This window comes from Arachis stenosperma, chromosome 6 (assembly GCF_014773155.1).
Source record: "Arachis stenosperma cultivar V10309 chromosome 6, arast.V10309.gnm1.PFL2, whole genome shotgun sequence".
Lineage (NCBI taxonomy): Eukaryota > Viridiplantae > Streptophyta > Magnoliopsida > Fabales > Fabaceae > Arachis > Arachis stenosperma.
In genome coordinates this window covers 83887944-83902423 of record NC_080382.1, presented here as the reverse complement: position 1 = coordinate 83902423, position 14480 = coordinate 83887944, and the positions used below count along the sequence as shown (strand labels likewise).

The following is a 14480-nucleotide window of genomic DNA, read 5'->3' as shown; positions in this document are numbered from 1 at the left end:
GTTTTCAGAATGGACCATGATAGATATATTCTTTTATGGTCTGTCTGAGTTCTCTAAGATGTCACTGGACCACTCTGCAGGTGGATCCATTCACCTAAAGAAAACGCCTACAGAAGCTTAGGAACTTATTGAAATGGTTACAAATAACCAATTCATGTACACTTCTAAGAAGAATTTCGTGAATAATGGGATGCCTCAGAGGAAGGGAGTTCTTGAAATTGATGCTCTAAATGCCATATTGGCTCAGAACAAAATGTTGACTCAGCAAGTCAACATGATTTCTCAAAGTCTGAATGGATGGCAAAATGCATCCAACAGTACTAAAGAGGCATCTTCTGAAGAAGAAGCTTATGATCCTGAAAACCCTTCAATGGCAGAGGTAAATGACATGGGTGAATCTTATGGAAACACCTATAATTCTTCATGGAGAAATCATTCAAATTTCTCATGGAAAGATCAACAAAACCTCAACAAGGCTTTAATAATGGTGGAAGAAATAGGTTTAGCAATGGCAAGCCTTTTCCATCATCTTCTCAGCAACAGACAGAGAATTCTGAGCAGAGCACCTCTAACTTGGCAAATATAGTCTCTGATCTGTCTAAGGTCACTTTAAGCTTCATGAGTGAAACAAGGTCCTCCATTAAAAATTTGGAGGCACAAGTGGGCCAGCTGAGTAAGAAAGTCACTGAAACTCCTCTTAGTACTCTCCCAAGCAATACTGAAGAAAATCCAAAAAGAGAGTGCAAGAAGAAGTTCCTTATTGAGGATTTAAAGGAATTTGAAGTTCATGTAGAGACCTTCGAGATCCCATTAAACCTCCTTCTGTCATTCATGAGCTCTGAAAACTATTCTTTCTCTGAAGAGGATGAAGATGTAATTGGAGAGCAAGTTGCTCAATATCTAGGAGCTATCATGAAGCTGAATGCCAAGTTGTTTGGTAATGAGACTTGGGAGGATAAACCTCCCTTGCTCATTGGTGAACTAGATACACGGGTTCAGCAAACTTTACCTTAAAAGAAACAAGATCCTGGTAAATTCTTAATACCCTATACCATAGGCACCATGACCTTTGAAAAGGCTCTGTGTGACCTAGGGTCAGGCATAAATTTTATGCCACTCTCTGTAATGGAGAAGCTAGGGATCATTGAGGTATAGCCTGCCATATTTTCATTACAATTGGCAGACAAGTCAGTAAAACAAGCTTATGGATTGGTAGAGGATGTGTTAGTAAAGGTTGAAGGCCTTTTACATCCCTGCTGATTTTATAATCTTAGACACTAGGAATGAGGAGGATGAATGCATCATCCTTGGAAGACCTTTCCTAGCCACAGCAGGAGCTGTGATAGATGTTAACAGAGGAGAATTAGTCCTTCAATTGAATGGGGACTACCTTGTGTTTAAGACTCAAGGGTGTTCTTCTGTATATATGGAGAGGAAGCATGAAAAGCTTCTCTCTGTACAGAGTCAAACAAAGCCCCCACAATCAAGCTCTAAGTTTGGTGTTGGGAGGCCACAGTCAAACTCTAAGTTTGGTGTTGAATCCCCACATCCAAACTCTAAGTTTGGTGTTGGGAGTCTACAACATTGACCTGATCACCAGTGTGGCTCCATGAGAGCCCACTGTCAAGCTATTGGCATTAAAGAAGCGCTTATTGGGAGGAAACCCAATTTTTATTTATCTAATTTTATTTTTCTTTTATTGTTCTTTAATGTTTTATTAGGTTCATGATCATGTGGAATCACAAAAAATTACTAAAATTAAAACCAAAATCAAAAACAGCAGAAGAAACAGCACAACCTGGAGGAAGGGCTTACTGGTGTTTAAACACCAGTAAGGAGCATCTGGCTGGCGTTCAATGCCAAAACAGAGCATGGATCTGGTGTTGAATGCCAGAAACATGCAGCAATCTGGCGTTTAAATGCCAGGATTGCACACTGAGGAAAGCTGACGTTCACCGCCAGAAACATGCTGCAGATGGGCGTTGAACGCCTAGAATAAGCTTAGAGCTGGCGTTTAACGCCAGAAACAAGCATCAATCTGGCATTGAATGCCAGGATTGAATACAGAGGGCTTTTTACACACCTCATTGGTGCAAGAATATAAATCCTTGACACCTTAGGATCTGTGGACCCCACTGGATCCCCACCTACCTCAAATCACCTCAATCTCTCTTCCCCATCACCTCTTCACCACTCACATCCATGCATCTCTTCCCCACCCAATCCCACCCATATGGCCAAAACATAAACATCTCTCCCTCTCCTCCATATCTTCTTCTCCTTCCATTCTTTCTTCTTTGTTCGAGGGCGAGCAATATTCTAAGTTTGGTGTGGTAAAAGCATAGCTTTTTGTTTTTCCATAACCATTTATGGCACCTAAGGCCAGAGAAACCTAAAAAAAAAGAGAGGAAAGGGAAGATAAAAGCTTCCACCTCTAAGTCATGGGAGATGGAGAGATTCATCTCAAGGGTCCATAGCTCAGTAGTAGATCATTTGACTGCAAATCAAGAGATCCCTGAGATACCTCAGGGGATATATTTTCCTCCACACAATTATTGGGAGCAACTAAGGAGAAGATCACCAAAATCACTAGGGATCAAGCAACAAGGGCAAGGAAGAGACATAAAGGAGCTCAAAAAGCACCATTGATCCTTCAAAAAGGCGCCACCCTCACTAAGGTGGACTCATTCCTTAACTTCCTTGTTTTTATCTCTGTTTTTCGATTCTATGCTATATGTTTGTCTATGTTTGTGTCTTTATTACATGATCATTAGTATTGAGTAACTATGTCTTAAGGCTATAAATAATTCCATAAATCCTTCACCTCTCTTAAATGAAAAATGTTTCTAATTCAAAAGAACAAGAAGTACATGAATGTCGAAATTATCCTTGAATTTAGTTTAATTATATTGATGTGGTGACAATAAATTTTGTTTTCTGAATGAATGCTTGAACAGTGCATAATTTTGATGTTGTTGTTTATGAATGTTAAAATTGTTGGCTCTTGAAAGAATGATGAACAAAGAGAATGTTATTGACAATCTGAAAAATCATGAAAATTGATTCTTGAAGCAAGAAAAAGCAGTGAAAAAGCAAAAGATTGCAAAAAAAAGGGGGCAAAAAAATTAGAAAGAAAAAGAAAAAGCAAGCAGAAAAAGCCAATAGCCCTTAAAACCAAAAGGCAAGGGTAAAAAGGATCCAAGGCTTTGAGCATCAATAGATAGGAGGGCCCAAGGAAATAAAATCCAGGCCTAAGCGGCTAAATCAAGCTGTCCCTAACCATGTGCTTGTGGCATGCAGGTCCAAGTGAAAAGCAAAAAGAGTGTGCTTAAGAACTCTGGACACCTCTAACTGGGGACTTTAGCAAAGCTGAGTCACAATCTGAAAAGGTTCACCCAGCTATGTGTTTGTTGCATTTATGTATCTGGTGGTAATACTGGAAAACAAAGTGCTTAGGGCCACGGCCAAGACTCATAAAAGTAGCTGTGTTCAAGAATCAACATACTTAACTAGGAGAATCAATAACACTATCTAAAATTCTAAGTTCCTATAGATACCAATCATTCTAAACTTCAAAGGAAAAAGTGAGATACCAAAACTGTTCAGAGGCAAAAGGCTACAAGTCCCGTTCATCTAATTAGAACTAATATTCATTGATATTTTGGGATTTATAGTATATTCTCTTCTTTTTATCCTAATTGATTTTCAGTTGCTTGGGGACAAGCAACAATTTATGTTTGGTGTTGTGATAATCTAGCTATTTTTAGGGATATTTTCATTAGTTTTTATGCTAAATTCACATTTTTGGACTTTACTATGAGTTTGTGTGTTTTTCTGTGATTTAAGAAAATTTTTAGCTAAAATTGAGGGACCTGAGCAAAACTCTGATAGAAGGCTAACAAAGGACTGCTGATGCTGTTGGATTCTGACTTGCTTGCACTCGAAATAGATTTTCTGGAGCTACAGAACTCCAAATGGCACGCTCTCAATGGCTTTGGAAAGTAGACATCTAGAGATTTCCAACAATATATAATAGTCCATACTTTATTCGAGATTAGACAATGTAAACTGGCGCTCAATGCAGTTCCATGCTGCATTCTGGAGTCAAACGCCAAAAACACGTCACGAACCAGAGTTGAATGCCAAAAACACGTTACAACTTGGCGTTCAAATCCAAGAGAAGCCTCTGCACGTGTAAAGCTCAAGCTCAGCCCAACCACACACCAAGTGGGCCCCGAAAGTGGATTTCTGCATCAATCACTTACTTCTGTAAACCCTAGTAGCTAGTCTAGTATAAATAGGACATTTTATTATTGTATTAGACATCCGGGATTGTATTTTTCATCCTATGATCATCTTTTGGGGACTGGCCATTCGGCCATGCCTGAACCTTCATCACTTAATTGTTTTCAATGGTGGAGTTTCTACACACCATAGATTAAGGGTGTGAAGCTCTGCTGTACGTCGAGTTTCAATGCAATTACTACTATTTTCTATTCAATTCGAATTCTTATTCTAAGATATCCGTTGCACTTCAACATGAAGAGAGCACCGTAACAAGCGCCGATTTACATACCTCAAGGAGCTGCTTGTTGGCAACCACCCATCCGAGGAAGATCCATACTCCACTTCTTTTACCAGTACCGGGAGCCATGACGGTCCCGCTTATGGAGACACTGTTACCAGCCCCCCTTGTTCCTGACAGATGGCACTGAGGACGGTGCAAAGCTTTAAGTGTGAAGAGGTCAGTCAGTACCTGACTTCCGGAGGTAATTTCTCTTTCTTAAACACCAATAGGATATTTATTTTTATTTTGTTAGAATAGGATAAATTGCATAGTAATAGGTATTTGCATGCATGCTCTAATTGGTTGAAAAATAATAAGTTTCTTTTTAAGACTCTATTTTTGAAAAATTTCACTAATTTAGATTAAAATATTTTTTGTTAAAACTTGTTTGAAGTTGTATTTGGAACATAAAATGATAGCTAAGAACACACAACCCGTGAGATTTGGGCTTAATTACATGGTTACATTATTTAACCATAATATTTTATTCTTGTGTGTTTTCTTCTCTATGATTGTAATCTATATTTTTTTCTATCCTATATGTCCAATGTTTAGTGTATTTAAATGCATGCGTATGATTGAGGCAATTAATTGTTTTAGCTCACTTATCCCAAAATAAGCCTACCCTTTCGATTACCCTTATTAGCCACTTCGAGCCTTTTAAATCCCATTTGTTCTATATTTTACCACATCACTAGCCTTAAGCAGAAAAACAAATAAATACCCTAATTGAATCTTTGGATAGTTTAAGTTAGAGATTGTGTATCAATTGAGTATGGGAAGATTGTGGGAACATGGGTTAATAAAGGAATATGTCATGATAAAATAAAGGGAACTTGGGTACCTACTCATGTAAGACCAGAAAAATTAAAAATCCATGTGCATTGATAATTTTATATTTATTTGTATGCTTACAAAAAGGAATCCAAAAATATTCAAATAGTTAAGTAATTAAATTAGGGGATAAAATTACCCCAATGCTAAGTTAAGTTAATGAAAAGATCAATGCACATGTGATACAAATTAAAAGAAAAGTTAATGCATGAGTATGTAATGCAAAAGTGGAAAATTATGAGTAGCTAGGCATAAATTTAGAAGTTATATAGAGCGTGTGTGTGTTTGTGTGAGAGCTTATGTTAGTCAAGGATTCAATTTATAGCTCACTTAGCCATACATATGTCCTTACCCTTACCTTGGCCCCATTACAACCTTGAAAAGATCTCATGATGTTTGCATTGGTTAGGTGAAGAACAAGGTCTAGAAAGCATGATTAGAGAAGAGTAGAGTGATTACCCAATACACTTGAGTGATAAGAGTGCACATACACCATCAGTAAGGGTTCAATGCTTAATTCTATGTTTCCTGCTTTCATGAGTTGTCTTCTCACAAGTTCACTTATTTTTACTGTGTAATTTAAATTAGTGGAATTTGATTTATGTTTGTCCTAAAGAACTTATTTACTTTTAACCAAGTAGACAGAATCCTATAGTTGCACTCATATACATAGGTTGCATTGCATTGCATGAGTCTCACTTTTCCCTACTTGTTTATTTTTTCTCCTTAAGCATGAGGACATGCTAAAGTTTAAGTGTGGGGAGGTTGATAAACTACTATTTTATGGTTAATCTTGTGTTTAATTGAGTGGTTTCATCAAGTCTTTACCCACTTATTCATATGAACTGCATGATTTTACAATCCCTTCCTATGTTTATTCTATGATTGAAAACTTACTTCCTAAAGATCTTTAATTTGTGTATTTCAATTCTTCTTTATACCATTCGATGCCGTGATCTGTGTGTTAAATGTTTCAAGGTTCACAGGGCAGGAATGACTTAGAGAATAGAGAGGAAGCTTGCAAAAATGGAAGGAACACAAGAAACTAAGGAGATGACCAGCGAGCATCGACGCACGTGCATGGCTCACGTGAGCGCCCGAAATGGAGAAAGTCGCAGCGACGCGTACGCGCAGATTGGAGTCTGCACGAATGACGTGCACGCATGGATGATGCGGACGCGTGACAAGGAAAATCACTGAATGATGCGCACGCGTGACCGACGCGTACGCGTGACATGCGTGATCTGCAAAAATAATAGAAAATGCTGGGGACAATTTTGGGCCGCGTTTTGACCCAGTTTTTGGCCCAGAAACACAGAATAAAGCTAGGGAACATGCAGAGACTCAACACACATCAACACATTCTCAATTGGATAGTTTTAGGATTTTAGATCTGAATCTAGAGAGAAACTACTCTTCCTCTGGGTTCACTTTACATTCATAGTTTATTAGTTTGATGCTTTTTGCTTTGGATATTGAAGAGTCATCACCTCCATTGAAGATACTATTCTAGTTTGTTTCCTTACTTTCTCTTTTATTTATTCCATATTCTTAACTCTTGTTTAAAGTGGTAATTGGATTATTTTCATAGATTGTTGATACAGATGATTACTTTTATTTTTAATTAATTTTCAGTCTCTATTTTATTTAATTTATTATGTCTTCTTCTTATATTTTTCTGAGTATTATATTCATGTCAATGGAGTAGAATCCCTACTTGACACGGGGGTTGATTAAAAGGTGACACTTGAGTTGGAAGGCTTAAGTGAAGATTAAACTAGAAGTTGTTGGTTAGCTCTGTATTCACTAACGCTAGACCTTCCCAAGGGAGAGGACTAGGATTTGTGAGTAAGAGTTAGCTCAATCACTTGACTTTCCTTTATTTAGTAAGGGTTGACTAAGTGAAAACAACAACTTTTTTGATACTACACCTAAGAGATCCCAACAAGGATAGAACTTCCAATTCATCATTCCCCCAGTCAAGGCTTTTTATTTAGAATATTAATAATCATTCTTAGTTTTTAAAGCTTTAATTTACAACTATTTAATTGCTCATTATCGAAACTCAAACTCTCTTGAAAACCCCTAATTAATAAATTAGCATTCTCTCTGTAACTCGTTGGGAGACGACCTAGGACTCATACTCCCAATATTTTATTTCTAAATTTTGTGACAACTTTTTTAAATTGATACGTGGAACTTTTATTGGTTAAGAGCTATACTTGCAACACTGTTTTATCTATAAACTCTAGATTGGTGATTTTTCGCCACGTCAAAGGGTATGGAATAAGAGTCCTTTATATTGAGGGGTGTTAGGCAAATGAAGGGTGTGGATTGGTTGTATATGCTAGAAATGGATGGTTGGGGTTTGAAAAGAGATAAGCACAAGGATCACCACTTTTATGAAGTGGTTGGTTCGGTCTCCGAGGGCGCTCTCCCTTCAATGTTGCATGGCAATGTTTCCCGAGGCATTCTATGCGAAGACATGTGGCTGGCCGCCTTTGTAAAGTGGCCGAACCTCTCTTCTTGCGTTGTCCCATTGACAGCGAGAATTGTTGTCGGTCTAGATTTTCTCTTGTAGAAATAAGAACTTTGTTGTAAGCATAGCTCCAAACCAACAAATAACTCTCACATCAAATTAAATTTGGTTTGTCACAAGTACAAACCCCAAATAAAAATTAACCGAAGTATTTAAACACCGGGTCATCTCACAAGAAATTACAATGAAGTGCTCAATTATTGGCTATGAAGAACAAGGGGTTTGATTTTTATATTTTGGTAAGAAATTAAATGGCAAGAAAGTAAATGAACAATTAACTAATAAAAGAAAGAAAAAATACTCTTGGCTAGACATAGGTAATTGAGATTACCATCCTTGTCTACAAACCATATATTGACAATTATGAGGAACCAAGCTCATTAAATTTACTTCCAAAAGCCTTAAGTACGTAATATCTACTCCTAGGCTTGAAGTACGTCAAATGGCTTAATCAACATCAACCCATAAGTCCCAACCTATCTACTAATTAGATTAGTAGTGGGTTAGTGTCAATGGGTATCAAATTGATCACCAAGGGTTCTCAAATCACTAATTCATTGAGACCCAATGACTCAAGGTCACTCAATTCCCTTAGCCTAGGGCAAGAGTAAAGGAAACTACTCAAAAACTAGAGGAAACATTCTATCAAACACCTAGAGTGCAAGAAAAGTAAACATCACCAAATGCAAGAATTAACGAGATCCATAACCATCATGAGCAGGAAATCAACAATAGCAATGAAGATAAACATAAAAGAGACATGGAAACATTAGATTGCATTCAAAGAAATCAAGATCCAACAATGGTTCATCAACATAAAAGAGTGCAAAATGGGAAATTAACAAGTAAAACTAAGAAGATAAAGACAATAGAACACTAAAATATCAAGAGAATTGAAATCAAAACAAGAATTTAAAGATGAATTTGAGAGAGATTATCCTAACTATACCCTAATTTCTATCCTAAATTCTAGAGAGATGGGAGAGCTTCTCTCTCTAGAATTATATCCTAAAACATGATCAAAACTAAACTATGACAACTTGGTTCATTCCCCCTCCAATCCTTGGGTTCAATAGCATCAGAAATGAGTTGAATTGGGCTCAAAATGAGCTAGAAATCGCTGGCCACGAATTGCTCTTTAAAAATCACGTGCAACATTAGCGCGTACATATATGGTGTGCGTACGCATCCCTAGACGCAGAGCAACTATGGCAAATTTTATATCATTTTGAAGCCCCGGATGTTAGCTTTCCAACGCAACTAGAACTGCCTCATTTGAATCTCTATAGCTCAAGTTATGATTGATTGAGTGCGAAGAGGTCAGGTTTGACAGCTTTACAGTTCCTTGATTTCATCATGAGTTCTCCCACTTAGCATGCTTTTCCTTCATTCCTTCAATCCAATCTTTGCCTTCCAAACCTAAAATCACTTAACAAACATATCAAGGCATCGAATGGAATTAAAGTGAATTAAGTTTAGCTATTTTAAGGCCTAAAAAGCATGTTTTCACACTTAAGCACAAATTTAGGGAGAATTACAAAACCATGCTATTTCATTGAATAAATGTGAGAAAAGTTAATAAAATCCCCCAAATTAAGCACAAGATAAACCACAAAATTGGGGTTTATCACCCATCAAATCCATCCAATCCTTCCTTCATTTCCTATGCAAGATAAAAGAAAGCAAGAGTTAGGTCCCTTTTGTGACGGCAAGATTAACATAAGAACTAACTACTTTTTAAATTTTTGTTTTAGACAAAATAAGTGCTATTCATGAATTTAAATCAACGGACTCCTTAGTGTTTATGTATGCAACATTGGTGACACCAAACTTAGTTTGTGACTATGTAGTGCAAGAATAGTTGATTACGACTCTAAGATAAGCATGATATGATTTGTGTATACATCCTCTTAGTGTGCCCTGAACACTAAACTTGTTGTTCACCATATGTTACACACAAGGATTCACTTAAGCGTCTATCAAAATTGATTTGAAACTCATGAACCTTGCTTTATTATCCACTGTCAAAAGATAGAAACAAAATAAAAGAAACAAAATAAAAGAAAAAACTATAAAACATGGGTTGCCTCCCACAAAGTGCTTCATTAACGTCATTAGCTTGACGGTTGGCCTCTGTCAGGGTGGTTGATAATGTCTCAAGTCTTCCCCTCTCGCAGTGAATCTATCTCCAGTTGCTTCCTTAAGAATCTCCACATGTTCTAAGGAGAGGATCTTATTGATGGTATACACCTGAGGTAGCTGAAATGGAATGGTGGGTAGTTGAGGTGGGTTTATTGGATGATGGACAGATATCACTTTATCTCCAGAAGAGAAGTTCTCTGTAGGGATCTTTTTGTTCCTCCATCCTCTTGGCATCTTTTTTCTCCCTTCCTCTGGTGATTTCTTACTCCTAGTTGCTTCTTGATAAACCATTATTTTATGATTCATATTGTGTTTAATTGAGTGGTTTTTATCATGTCTTTACCCACTTATTCATATGATTAGCATGTATTTGTAATTCCTTCCCAAATTGTTCTATGATTGAAAACTTGCTTCCTATAGTCTTTAATTTGTGTATTTTAATCATCTCTTATTACCATTCGATACCGTGATCCGTGTGTTAAGTGTTTCAGGCTTCATAGGGCAGGAATGGCATAGAGAATAGAGAGGAAGCTTGCAAAAAGGGAAGGAGCACAAGAAATAAAGGAGACAACCAGCGGACAGGGACAGCACGCATGGCTGACGCGTGCACGCGAATTAGACAAAATCACAGCGACACGTACGCGTGCTTGACGCGTACGCGTGGATTGGAGTTCGCGCAAACGATGCGAGCGCGTACGTGACGTGCACGCGTAGAGAGGAAAATCGCTGAATGACGCGTACGCGTGATTGACGCGTACGCGTGACCTGCGCGATCTACAGAAATTACAGAATACGCTGAAGACAGTTTCAGGCCGCGTTTTGACCCTGAGTTCAAGCCAGAAACACAGATCAAAGTCAGAGAACATGCAGAGACTCAGGATATGAGATCATATTTCTCTTTTCATAATTTAGATGTTGTTTTAGAGAGAGAGAGGCTATCTCCTCTCTCTTAGGATTAGGATTAGGATTAGGATTAGGATTTCATCTTCTTCAATCACAGGTTCAATATTCCTTTTATTTATTTTCTCAATTTAGTTTATGAACTCTTCATGTTTAGATTGATTTCCTAATTAATACAATTTGAGGTATTTCAGACTTATGATTATTTTCTCTACTTTATGTTATTGATGCTTTGGCTCTATCCAAATTATTTTCATTCGAGTATATTTTATTCCCTTTTGGCTTTGGTTAAGTAATTGGTAATACTTGAGTTATCAAACTCAGTAGTGGTTGAAATTGGCAATTGTTAATTGATTTGGATCGCTTTAAAAGTTGACTAGGATTTTAGGATCAATTCAATTAGTCCATTTGACTTTCCTTTATTTAATAAGGGATAACTAAGTGGGATTAAAACCCAATTCTCATCACATCTGATAAGGATAACTAGGATAGGAATTCCAGTTCTCATACCTTACCAAGAGCTTTTCTAGTTATTAGTCTATTCCTTTTGCCATTTACTATTCTTGCTTTTTAAATTATACATTAATTAACCCCAAAAACATATATTTTTTCATAACCAATAATATATCATACCTCCCTGCAATTCCTTGAGAAGACGACTCGAGGTTTAAATACTTCGGTTATCAATTTCAAAGGGGTTTGTTACTTGTGACAACCAAAACTTTTGTATGAAAGGATTTTCTGTTGGTTTAGAAACTATACTTACAACGCGATTACTTTTATTCTTTACTGATAGAAAATCCGATTGTCACTTCTCTTCTAAGGAACACCTCGTTGCTGGGCTCAGATAGCTCCTGTGGGTTCAGCTCCCCCTGGGTTTTCCTTGGCTGTTGTAGCATCCGACTATCTTGTTTTTCAACCCTTAGGGTTCCTAGATGCCCTGTTTATGTTTCATTGCTTGTTTCTTCTAGAGGTGTCTTGTTATGATTATCCTTTAGTTCACTATTTTCTTGCTCTGCTTCTTGTGAGGGTCTGAAGACATGGAAGGTGAGTTGTTCATCATGTATCTTCAGTATTAACTCTCCTTGCTCAATATCTATGAGTGCTCTAGTTGTGGCCAGAAATGGCCTCCCTAGAATAATTGGGTGGAGGTAGCTTTCTTCCATTTCAAGGACAACGAAGTCTGCGGGAAGAAAGTAGTTTCCAACCTTTACCAGCACGTTTTTGACCACTCCTATTGCTTGTTTTTGAGTCTTGTCAGCCAGTTGTAGGATCACATCTGTGGGTCTTATCTCATTAATCTGTAGCTTCTTCATGAGGGATAAGGGCATTAAGTTAATGCTAGCTCCCAGGTCACAAAGCCCCCTTTCAATCATTGTGTCTCCTATGGCACAAGGGATGTGAAAGCTCCCTGGGTCCTTCCTCTTTGTAGGCAAATCCTTTTGGATGAGGGCACTGCATTCTTTGTTCATCACTATTGTTTGTCCACCTTTCAGTGAATTCTTCTTAGTCAATAACTCTTTCATGCATTTGATATATGAAGGCATCTGTTGGAGAGTCTCGATGAATGGTATGTTTACATGAAGAGATGCAAACATGTCTAGGAACCTTGAATACGATTTTTCCTTTGTACCTCCCCTGAGTCTCTAGGGGAATGGTGCCCTGCATATATATGGTTTTAAAATCTCCTTCTCCCATGGCTCCCTTCCTTGTGTAGAATCAGTTTCTTGGTCCTTCTCTTCTGGATTCTCTTTTAGAACGCCTTGAGCGTGCCCTGGTGGTTTGTTCATTTCTTCCAAACTCTCCTCATCTTTTATGGTGATCACCTTGCATTCTTCTTATCTTACCTTATTTGTCTCTCTTCTGGGATTCTTCTCAGTATCACTTGGGAAGCCATCAGTAGGCTTAGGAATCTGCTGAGAGAGATATCCTACTTGAGATTCGAGCCTCTTGATGGTGTCTCTGTGATTCTTTATATTAGCTCGTACTTCATCCTTGAACACTCTGTTGTCCTAGACTTCCTTGCATATGCCTTCAAGAAGATTCTCAATCCTGGAGAGTCTATATTCAGATGATGATGGTGAGTTGAGGTTAGATGGTTGAGAACGGTCATTTTGGGTTTGATATGGTTGTTGAGAAGAGTTGTTGGGTGGGTGTTGATATTGCCTTTGAGTTGAATATTGATGGGCTGCATTGTTGTTTTGGTTGGGGTTGTGACGCCTCTGATCATGGCCTTGGTCTTGTTGGTTCCCCCACCAAAAGTTTGGGTGGTTCCTCCAACCAGGGTTATACGTCTTGGGGTATAGATCATGGGACTGTCGGGGTGAGTTTCCAACATAGTTGGCTTGTTCCAAGTTACCCCCTTCCTATGCGTTCACTCCTTCTTAAGCTGGTGGTGAGGTGGTAACTGCTATAACTTGACTCATTTCCATCTGCCTGGCAAGGTCAGCCAATTGCTTGGTGATCACCTTGTTTTGAGCTAGCAAGGCATCCACCTGGTTCAGCTCAATTACTCATCTATTGTTGCTCCTATTAGAAGCATAGAAGAACTCATTATTGGCCACAGTTTCTATGATATTTATGGCTTCCTCAATGGTCTTCTTCTCGTTTAGAGATCCCCCTAAAGAGTGATCCAATGCTTTCTTTGATTCATAAGACAAGCCTTCATAGAAAATGTGTAACTGCACCCATTCATTGAACATGTCTGGTGGGCACCTCCTTGTCAAGTCTTTATACCTCTCCCATGCTTCATAGAGAGTTTCACCATCCTGTTGCCTAAATGTTTGGACCACAGCCCTCAATCTGTTGACCCTTTGAGGAGGGTAAAATCTCGCCAAGAACTTGTTCACCACATCCTCCCAAGTTGTTAGACTTTTCTTTGGAAAGTGTTCTAGCCATTTGGATGCTTTGTCCCTAAGAGAAAATGGGAATAGGAGTAATAGGTGTCAAGATGAACACCATTAGACTTCACAGTATCACATATTCTTAGGAAAGTGGTCAAGTGTTGATTAGGGTCTTCTTAGGCACTTCCTTCAAATGAGCAATTGTTCTGAACAAGGGTAATGAGTTGCGGTTTCAATTTAAAGTTATTGGCATGTATGGTTGGCTTTTGGATGCTACTTCCACAATTTCCTGGATTTGGATTAATGTAAGAGCCTAGAACTCTTCTCTCCTATCCAGCATGGTTTGCTACACCTTCCATAGCATGGTTATGTGTCTCCTCTTCATGATGGTCCTCCATGTTCTCCTCCATGTCCATTTCTAAGTTTTCCTCTTCCTCTTCTGCACCAACAACCCTCTTTCCTCTTGCTTCCCTCCTTAATCTAAGGAAAGTCCTCTTAGGTTCAGATTCAAAGGAGGTTGAAGCCCCTCTTCTTCTACCTGTCATACAATAAGCAAGTCACAAGCATGAGAAAAGTGAAAAAAAATCACTCTCGTTAAGATTACTGTTAGTGTGAGAGAAGCAATTTATCAAACAGTTAGTGGATTAGTTGACAG

The 14480-nt window shown here is 38.2% G+C and overlaps 1 protein-coding gene across 1 annotated transcript; it reads right to left on the bottom strand.

Moving 5' to 3' along the window:
- Nucleotides 1-11926: 11926 nt before the first annotated feature.
- LOC130934249 (uncharacterized) lies at nt 11927-12580 on the bottom strand. The gene has a single exon (XM_057863836.1). It carries the CDS (start codon nt 12578-12580, stop codon nt 11927-11929), a length of 654 nt encoding a protein of 217 aa, XP_057719819.1.
- Between the last annotated feature and the right edge of the window lie 1900 nt (nt 12581-14480).